The sequence below is a fragment of the Halyomorpha halys genome, unplaced genomic scaffold, assembly GCF_000696795.3.
Source record: "Halyomorpha halys isolate HHAL.00 unplaced genomic scaffold, Hhal_1.1 Scaffold1046.1, whole genome shotgun sequence".
Taxonomy (NCBI): Eukaryota; Metazoa; Arthropoda; class Insecta; order Hemiptera; family Pentatomidae; genus Halyomorpha; species Halyomorpha halys.
In genome coordinates, this window is record NW_027111920.1 from 180,939 (window position 1) to 192,099 (window position 11,161).

Here is an 11,161-nt window from a genome sequence, read left to right on the forward strand (position 1 = left end):
TTTTTAATATACTATAATTCTTAATTGTCATCTTATTATCTTACATTGGTAACATATTTTTAGTTACTTTTTATCTTTTTTAGCCCTGATGAAGCTCTGTAAAGTGAGGTGAAATGTTGGCAAATAAATACTTGAAAACTATTTTTTGATTCTTTTTATCGACAGCCCCAACTGATGATGATGATCAACCAACCCAATGATCAACCTCGAGAAGAATAAATATAATCAGATCAGAATAAAAAATATTAAAATTACCATTATGATTTTGATCCAGGCCTTCAAGATCAGGGAATTCAGAGAGCATATCAAAAGCATCAAGATTGAGGAAGACATCATCTACATGTTGGGAGGCATTGACATCTATGAATTCTATCTCGGGAAGAACTGATGATTGTTTATGGTTTTCCTCACGTGAACCTCTGTAAACATATCACCACAATGTTAATATTTCTGCATTATATCTTAGAGATTAATTTATATGATCATACCTGTCAGTCGAAGAACATGACAATGGCATGTTGGCTGACAGAGTCCTCTGAATATCTTCCTGAGATAGATCTAAGGTCTCGTAGTATTCGCTACCTCCACTCACTTCTTTCATTTCTGTGAACTTCTCCATTTTCTGTTTCCTCTGTTTGAACTTATCATCTTCTGCTGAATTCCTCATTTGTGTCATTACTTGTTGCGGCACTGTACTCTCCAACTGTAAAAAGATGATAATGATTTTAATTATTTTTTTTAATAAATTCATAAATTTTAAAATATTTAATTTATAATTTTAATAAAATGTTTAGATTGTATTTTATAGCTACAAAAATACTTAAAGATATGTACATATCAATCTTCTAGATTAGGGTTGTCTAACTTACGAGAACTTATTAGAAAAAAAAAATTACTTTAAAAATCTTTCCTTTTGAAAGAGATTTTATAATTTAATATAAAGAAACTTATACCAAATATGCTGATTTATAAGTTAGTTAAAATAATCTAGTGATATATAGTTCTCAAGTTGACTGCTCAACATACGAAATTTAGAACTATAAATGTAATCATGTTCAGAAGCACATAACTATGTGAAAGTGTGTTTTCATTGATGAATTATATAAAAACCAAAATAGAAATAAACTTTCTAGTGTGTCTTTACTCTATCTCATGAGGTTGGCTAAAACAGAACAAGAGGTGGATATTTATTTATCGGTGGACGCAGCTGATTGACCACAATGTTCACACTAAACATATATTTTTATTTTCATTGCAATGTTTGTATCAATTGATAAATGATAAAAATATTTTGTCTTTATATTTTCCTTATTTATGTATAACAAATAATTGGCCAATACAAAAGAATATTTCTACTTTTGGTTTTATTAATAACTTCACCTTACACACTAATCTTATTTATACTTTAAAGTTTAAAATTTAAAATATATAATTATTATATGGCCTGCAACCTCATTCAAGTTTTTTATTTTTGTCCTTGAGGCTTTGTAAGTTGGACAACCCTGTTCTAGATAAATTCAGACAAATTTAACATCAATCAAAGGATCCTTTTGCTCTTTATCTATCATAAGAATTATTTTTGCAAAATGTAACATTAAATATTCTTAGATTTATTTTTGTCCTCTACAATATAAATAAATTTTTCTGAATTTTTAAAACATTACAATAGCCTCACATGATATTCTCAAAACTAAATTTTTTGCCATAATTTTTTTATAATGTACTCTGTCATTTAAAAATTGATGAAAACCATAACGTAACTTACTAAGAGGATTTTCGCCAATTTTTAAGATCTATCAAAAAGGTTTTTATATTTTCCTAATTTTTTTTTTGTATAAAATAAAATATTGGGTTGTTAAATAAGTTTGTAGTGTTTTTTACTGGTAATTTCAATAAAAACTTCAGATTCTTGTAAATATTTTTAATCAATTATATATGACCCATTTTGATCTATTACATGTTGCTATCTTTCAGGTAATTTTTATTCCAACCTCCCAGAACTTCTCAGATTTTTGTGAAATGAACTCCTCTATGTGCGTTTTGCAGTCCTCGAGCGAATGTTTCCCATTAAGAGAGTTTTGAAAATCCTGAAATAAGTTAAAATCTGTAGGGTCAAGGTCTAGTGAATAGGGTGGGTGGGGGATCATATCCCAGCCAAAGTCCAATAATTTCTGCCGGGTCTGCAAAGACACTTAAGGACGAGCATTATTGTGATGGAAAACTATGCCTTTGCGATTATGAGACACAAATGATTTGAGAAACTTGCATGAGCTCTGTTAAACGTATCTGCGATATCCCGTGTTGTAGAGTGAGGGTTGTCTATGACCAATGCTTGAATTTGGTCATCAACAGTTGAAGGACGACCCGAGCAAACCACTTATGGACAGTGCTTTCTCCCAAGGCATCATCGCCATACCGACTGTAAATTTTGTTAACCGTCTGTTCAGCGGATTTTCCTTTTCGGAAATAAAAAAATCATTAAATGACGGACATGAATTTTTTTCTCTTCCATTTTGAGCAAGCAAAATACCACTTAAAGATAAGGAATCTCGGTTGAAACTGATACATAAAAGCACCTTAACTAATCCTTTTTTAGAGTATGTAAACATTATTGACCAAGTAAACATGATTTTATAAACACAGAGAGGATTAAATTGAATAATATATTGAAAAACGCTACAAACTTATTTTACAACCCAATACAAAATAAATTATGGAAAAAAAAGTCAGTTGCAAGGTTATCATGTAAGGCCATCAATTAGATTATAATTACTTAGTGGTGGAACTACTAATTTTTTTTTTTAACTTTCTATTTGTAGTTTTTTAAGCATACAAATTTGCAGCAGTACACACATCTTTCATCTCTCTAGTTTTAGAACAGAAAATATAACTGAAAATCTAAATTATAGAATTTTACAAAAATCTGATATTAATGAACACCAAATTTTACATTGATACACAAAGTTTATTCATTATTGTTATATAGTGTATCATTCATTGTTAGCCGTTTTTGAATGAAAAAAATTGATTCTATAAAATGGCACTTTTAGTTAATTGATTTTGACAAAATAGTTGCTGTCACACCCCAGGCATACAATAGTCCTAAATATGTAATTTAAGTTTTGTACAACTTTTAGTTTTTGAGTTAGGCTTAGACACACACTCAGACTTTGTGAGACTTGATTATTTGGGTCAGGGGAACTCAAAACGTGAATTTTCTTTGAAAACTGGAATTTGAAATCTTTCACAATTGCAATACTTCCCCTTCTTTATATTTCCTTTATAGGTAAGTGAAAGTAAACTAATAAATATAAAACTGTCGAAATATTTGGAGATATTGCTAGCAGAATAGTTTGACATAAAAGACACAATATTCAAAGACATTGGTATCTTGTCAGCCTTTCATCACACTTCTGGCATCTGGGTGGATTTTCCTTAGTGATCAAGTGGAGGTGTCTTAACTGTTGTGTGCCCTGTTCTCAGCAGCATCAGGACAACCTCTTCTTTGCAGCTGCTGCGACTTGAGCTGCTCAATGTTTTAACTTCTCTATCGGCTTCCGTTAGTTTGGAGGGCCATTGTCTTAAAATGTCTGCCATTCTTGGAATATGATTTCTCTTAGTGGCTAGTTCTAATGTGGTCAAGAGGTCTTTACCAGGTCCAGTAATACTAGTACAATAAAAGTTAATGACTAATAATATATAACATGATATTGTATTTTAATGTGTATAACAACATAACTTTAATTATTTTTAAGAGTCATTACAATTTAAGAATTTTCTTTTAGTATTTCATAGCACGAGATACTAGATTGTATGAATATATTTATTTCAAAAATAGTAAATTTCTCATTATTTTTGTTAATAGATATCACTAAGTAACTTAAGCAATGAATTAATTTTAATTTTTTCAATAAAAATAAATAATCTACCTCCATTGGCTTTTCTTTACGTTGTTGGTGCCTTCCACTGACGATAGACGTTATCTGCCCGGCCGATTGGTTGTTGAGGATGAGGAGGCTGCCTGGTTGAGTGAGGCTGAGAACAAGAGGTCCACTTTGTGTGTTTGAGCCCTGACGAACACAAATAAAAATGTTTTTTTATTAAAGTTTATACTATGAATATAATATTTTTTTAATTAAAAATTAATTTAGTTTATAACCATAGAGAAACTAGGCATTGTTCCCAATAATAACTTGCAATATCATCCTCAATAACATTGAAAATCATAGTATTTTTATCTTATATTTATTTTTAATATATTTTTTTTTATGTAAATAAATGTTTGTCTAAGAATTCCAACTAGTAAATTAATTACAAATCGATACATACATGTGGTACCTGATGATGATTCTGCTGCTGTATGTGGTGAATCGGTAGCGCCCTCTCCTGTTGGACAATGCCTCGCTGACCAAGGAGCAAACCTGCGGAGCCTGTTGTAGACGACACCTGTGGCACAGTTTGGGTCTGAGCACTCGTGTCCCAAATTGCTCTTGTGGCTATTATGGTACACTTGGGAATGAGCTTATATATCTAGCAGGCTATTGCCAAGGTTATGGATGCTTGGACATTGAGACTAAATGAAAATTTAATCTTCATATTCAATTTTGTTGCATCAATATTATGTGATAATTGAAATTAATAATTTACTAACAACAAGTGACAGGATCTTTATTTAATTAAAACTGGCAATTATTTAAATACCATTTTTAATAAAAAAAAAAAGGTTAAATATTTATTAACGTTTTTTAATAAGAAGGATCCCCATAAATTATAAAATTTTTATTAAACATCATTTGCTTATACAGCAAATAATATTTTTTTTTTTGTTTAAATAAAATAAATTGTTGTGATAACGTATAATAGTCTAAATTAACTGTGTTAAAAGTTTTAACGTAAATGTGAAGAATTGACTAAATAAGGTCATTTTGACAGAAATTATTGACCTGGGGAGAATAGCCTGTAGAGTATTTTAAAATTGATATGAATGTAAAATTGTCCTTGAGGATGGCCGAAACGTTGGACTTCTAAAGAAATATAAATTCTTTTGAGACTTTAATTGAATAAAATTTATTTTATTTAAACAGTAATAACCATTCTCAAGAAATTGTAAACGAATATATAAAAAGTATATATTTTTTTAAATGATTGAAAGTAATATATTTTCGACTATCTCGAAACACAGCTTCATTTTTTAATAAGCCTTCGACATCAAATGAAGTAACAGGAGTAAATTTGAAATTTCTGAAGCATTTAATTAGCAAATTAAAATTATTGAAGCTTATTGAAATTACAATAAAGAAATTAATTTAAAAAAAAAATTCAAAAATTATTATATTTTCATCCATCACATTTGAAATCCATCATTTCTGTTAAATTCATAAAACTAACATAATTGAAAAATTTAATTTTTAACATTTATTACTTAAATTTGGTGGTAATAATATATGCAATATAAATTCTATAAATATGAATAAAATAATTGTTTTAAGGAAAACTTAAAATCAATTACAGATATCACTAGAGGATAACATTTTAATAATAATAACTTTCAAACTTCTACACATTTTTATGATGTTTTCCTATAACGCTTAAGATTATAATTGTTTCAAATATAGAATAAAAAATAATTTAACTTATAAAAATTTTTGAAGGTATACACAAATAAATACTTGATTAGTATCGGGCTCTGCCTTGGCGGCTGTTATCCTTCTTATTGGCTGTGAACATGCTTTGGCATCAGCACAAGTCGAATCTGGGCAGCCACACTCTAGTTGTTTACATATCGCGCTAGCCCTCGCCGAGCGTTGCCTTTCCAAAAGCTGGCACACTATGGACTCAACAGTCTCCGCTGTCTGAGAAAGCAGTGTTTGTTGAACTCGTTTCTGTTTTAAAAACTCTACTAGTTAACAATAAATCTAAACCAAATCTTAACTATATAAAAAAGAAAAAAAAATTATAAGGCCAAACACTTAATATAAAAATACAATGTTTTTAATATATATGTTTATGCCTAATTTAGTTAATTATAACTAATAATGTCTTCCCTATAATTTAACAATATTTTTTAAATAAGCTTCTCAAAAGTTGTATATAATTAATTAATTGGATTTATTATTTTCTAATAGAAATGCAATTAATTGATTATATACAGTCACAGAGAAGTTTATATTAAAAAATATAGTTGAATTATAGATATGAATTCCTGAAACATCCAAGATATAAATAAATAGATAAACCACTGCTGTATCTTAATTTTTTAATCAGAAGGCAGGAAAGGAGGATAAAAAAATTATAAAATATTTTAATAAAAAAAGATGGTTCGGGTACAATCTAAATAACTCAAATAGTAAATAAGCTATTTATTATTAGCTAATGTTTCTCCCCACTTATAAGGTCCAAAAAAGATGTAAACAACTAAAATAATGTAACAAATTAAGAGAATAAGAAAACATGAAATAAAAGTAAATTAAGGCGTTAAGTAAAATTGATGGAAATAAAATATGTGAAAACATAAAAAAATGAGCAAAGTAAATTATTGAAAATAAAAAAATAAGATAGTGGAAAGTATAAATAAACAATACTTTAGACATATTATGAAAAAAAAAAACAAATAAAAAAGTTATATAAAAATACAATACTCACTAAAAGATGGAAATAAGAATATAGATAATATAACTAGAAGATTTTTATGTTATCTCGTTGGGCGTCTTGAAAATATCTTTCTATTTAATTATCCTTCATACATACATAGTGGATATCAGGTTAATCTTTCAGAGTTCTGTGACAAAGGAGCTAAACGAGGACTCTCCTTACATTTTAAATGATTAAATATATTTCATTCTAAGCTTTAAATAAGTATCAGACAATATTGGCTTCTCATTAAGTATAAAATATTGGACTAAGTAGAAAGAGGTGTAATTTAATATCAAAATTATAATGAGGTATTGTCGATAATAGTTGACCATAGATTGATATGAGGAGAAGATGGTCGGGGGTCAGGAAAGATACACAAATAACCAAAACTTATTTATTTGTGCCAACGTTTCAACCTGAGTTCAGGTCTTCATCAGGGCTGAAAAACCAAATGAGATAACAACCTTAATTCAGAGATAAATAAATATTAAATAATGACAAACTAAATTGGAAATATAACAATACATTAAGAATATGGCAGTTAATACTAATAAAAGATAAAATATAATTTACATATAATCTTTATACTTTCTTGAGACTGGTTATTATTGTTTAAATAAAATCAATTGTATCCAATTTTGGTCTCAAAACAATTTGTATTTATTTAGAAGTTCGATATTTTGGCCAATTTGGCCATCATCAAGGACAATCTTGAATAAAATTTTAGAACCACATTAATTTTTAAAAAAAAACATGCAGGCACAACATTTATGCAGGCTATTCTGCCCAGATCATTAATTTCAGTCCACAATTACCCTATTTTATAATAGGCATTGAAGAATAGCATATATGAAGGTTTTTTAAAATTGATGTGGTTCTAAAATTTTATTTAAGATTGTCCTTGAGGGATGGCCGAATTGGTTTAAATGTTGGACTTATAAATAAATATAAATTCTTTTGAGACTAAAATTGGATAAAATTTATTTTATTTAAACAATAAAATGTAATATTGTAGAGGTAAGAATTATACAAAATAAATGATAAACATAATTTATAATTAAAAAACAGACATTTTATTTTATTATTTATTTTGTATTATTCTTACCTCTACAATATTATATTTTATCTTCTATTAATATCAACTACCATCTACTTAATTTATTGTTATGTATATTTCCAAGTTTGATTATTTTTTTTTTCTGAATTAAGTTGTCTCATTTTGTTTTTCAGCCCTGATGAAGGCCTGAAATTCAGGTCAAAGCGTTGGCACAAATAAATAAGTTTTGTGTATTTTTGTTAACTGCACCCCTGACCATCTTCTCCTCATATCAAAATTATAATTGAAAATGAAGACAACAATGTTGGGGTACCAGAAGATGGGGTGATGTTCTCCTAAATTACGTTAAATAAATGAGTTTCTTGATAAAGGATACATCACAGGGAAGATATTCGCGATGGAAGCCACTATTGAATGCAATGACAACACTGTAATCTTCAGCAACTCCAAAGCCGTAATACAAAAATTCACAAACCAGGTGCCGCAGGGTCACCCACGGAAGAAAAGTGCAGAAACATGGCTGTTATCATGAAGAAAAGAGGAAGGATTATAGCTCTGCAGTGGATATCAGGCCATGTAGGTATAGATGGTAATGAGCAAGCTGACAAGGTGGCTAAGCTTGGGTGTGCAGAAAACCAGCCTGTTCTACCACTTTCCTACAAAACTCAAACAAAATCACTTATAAGCTCTTATTGTAAGGACAAAACAAATCCAAGACACAAAGTTCAAGCGGAAGGAAAGAAGTGGGAGAGCCTACTGCATAAGGATAAACGAATTCCCGGAAATCTTAGCAGAGCTGAGAGAGTGGCTTGTTTTCGGCTAGTAACAGGACATGATCTGCTCCAAAAACACCTCCATCAAATTGGCATCGTAGATTCCCCAAAATGTCCTCTATGCAACATGGGAGACATGGATGGAGACCATCTTTTAACGTGTATTGGTCTAGAAGATGTTGAGGGGAAAATGCCATAATAGCCCACTTCCTGTAGCGTAGGAAAAAAAAAAAGAAAAAAAAAGGAAGATATTTTCACTATATCCAACAGCTTAGCCATAATAATTTGGTACTCACAGATATTTCAAGTTCATTGTTGAGTTCAGGTTCTTCTTCACTGTAAACTGAAAAAAAAATTAACATTAATGAGTTATAAATTATAAAAAATAATGTAATATTTTATAATAAATCATCCATACTAATAAAACATTATTATAAACAAATATTACTATTAATGCAATCTTTTCCAGTATAACTATTAAAATAATAATACTTTAAATATAGTTTGGTAATAAATGCTAAAAAATACTTTATCCAACAAAATACATATGGGGAGGCAAAATGATTCTGTATCAATAGGAGACAATGCATCATGACCTAACATGTTAGTGCAAGAGATTGATTCCCTATTTCCACCTTCAAAATTATAAGGAACATGTAAACAAATAAATAAATAAAATGGCTTAACAAATTGGAAGGTTTCGTGCCGATACAAGGAATCATCTATCAACACACATGTACGACCACAACCCAAATTCAAGGTCAGACATAATGCAATCCACCCACTTACCTTTCGGTCTATCCCTCGGATGAATACCAGTTGTCTAAATGGTTATTAACTTTTTAGAGATTTGTTAGATGCTAAACTGTAAAACTTCACAAATAAATTTTACTCAGTCTATCACCTGAACTGTATTTGCTAGGTATAATTCGCCTACTTTGGTATTGTGTGACCGTCTAAAGTCTCAGATTAACTCACACTTTTCTTTTGTTTGTTTTTTGGCTCAAGTCTTCCACTAAAGACCAACGCAGTACTAGAGTGAGAATTTCAAGATTTGTTTTCTGAGGCCTACTCAAACTAAATATAAATTGATCAGAAAGGGGGGGGGAGAGTGAACCTACAGTATTCTGAACCAAGCACTCAGTGACTTTCGCCCCAACGTTCTCCAACATCATATCCTACTGACTCTTCCTTTTTAAACACATTTAGTGAATATGCAATAAATACATATGTATAAAGAGTTACAGTCTTTTCCAAAACATAAAGAAAAAGGCTCTTAACATCATAAATAATAAAATAAAATAATCAACAGCTATTTTTCCCACACAACAGGTAATATAACTGCACTTACACATAGGCTTGAGCTGGGATATAAGTTCTTCTTTGGTCCACTGTTTCTTATCAGCGCAGAGGGCCAGGCTCGGAGATACGATTTTGTTATCATCAGGGTATGGAACGTTTAAGTAATGTACTAAGACTATATCTGGATTCTGAAATCGACAAATATCATATATTAAATTCATTAATTATAATTATTATAGAAGATATAATAATTTTGTTAGATATATTTAGATAATTATTCTAGGAAAACTCTGCTATAATATTACACAATAAAGGAAGAGATAAATGAAAAATATTACCTGAAGAAGCCAGTAACATCTCCGATGAAATGTTGGCAGTATAGCAGAATGAACATAACAGCCATAAATACACTGTAAATAAAGTATAAATACATTAAACATAATAACCATAAATAAAATATATATCCACTAAACATAATAGCAAAAAATACACTAATTTTTTTAAATTAATTTATTTATTGTTATTTACAACTGTATAAAAATATATACAAGTAAATTTTTTGTAGGTGACATAGTGACATGATACAAACATGTGGAGAATCTACCCATTGATAAAACTCCAATAACATATCTAGAGGAGAAGATCTAGAGGCTATCTTCTTTTCAGATGCCTAGAAAGATTACTAGGTAATGAAGGAGAAGTCAGTTTAGAAACAAGTGGATTTGGGTGGTTGGGAAGTTTATCATGGAAGGATTGGTGTCTGGTACAGGCAAAATTGGCAACAAATGAGACATTGAGGTCCTGATGGATGACTTGATTCATGACAAAGTAAGGAGCATTAAGGATTTTGGACTGTAAGGATTAGATTCAAGAGGAATTTGATGGATTAGTTGAGCCTAAAGCTCAACTCCATATGTCCAGATAGACCTTATAATAGTCATGTAGATCAGTCTTTTGTAATGGATTGGCAGTTTAGACTGCTTGTCTAGTAAATGTTGTAATAGTCGGAATCAACGACCAGTATCCTGTCTTTTCAGTCTCGTATGAGGATTTCATGTCAGTAGTTTGTCTAGATGTAGTCCTAAGTAACGGATCTGTTCGACAGAAATAAGTGAGATATTATTAAAGGATACTGTGGGGCAAGAGGTCATGGGTTTACGACAAAGGGTAAAAGGGTAAATGTAATTTGGTGGGATTTATTGGAATTTATATTAATCCTCCAGTTTTGGCACCATTCTTCAAGGGTGGTGATGTGGGATTGGAGGGTTTAGGATTCAACACTGACAATAATAATAATAATATATATATTTTTATATTATATTCTTTTAAATGGACATTAAACAAAAAATGAATTGTTATATACTTAAACATTTTTAAATCAAATTTTTAAAGTTTA

General features: G+C 29.8%; 1 protein-coding gene across 4 annotated transcripts in view; it reads right to left on the minus strand.

Moving 5' to 3' along the window:
- The window catches only part of Camta (Calmodulin-binding transcription activator), a gene marked incomplete at its 5' end in the record, with an annotated part of 117,157 nt that overhangs the window by 36,387 nt on the left and 69,609 nt on the right, over positions 1–11,161 (minus strand). For 3 of the 4 annotated variants that reach the window (XM_067049842.1, XM_067049841.1, XM_014432321.3), the window contains 8 exon segments: positions 256–419; positions 489–703; positions 3,930–4,070; positions 4,330–4,446; positions 5,670–5,882; positions 8,760–8,806; positions 9,815–9,953; positions 10,104–10,175. In XM_067049842.1, coding sequence (XP_066905943.1) covers positions 256–419; positions 489–703; positions 3,930–4,070; positions 4,330–4,446; positions 5,670–5,882; positions 8,760–8,806; positions 9,815–9,953; positions 10,104–10,175 — 1,108 coding nt within the window. 4 annotated transcript variants of the gene reach the window in all.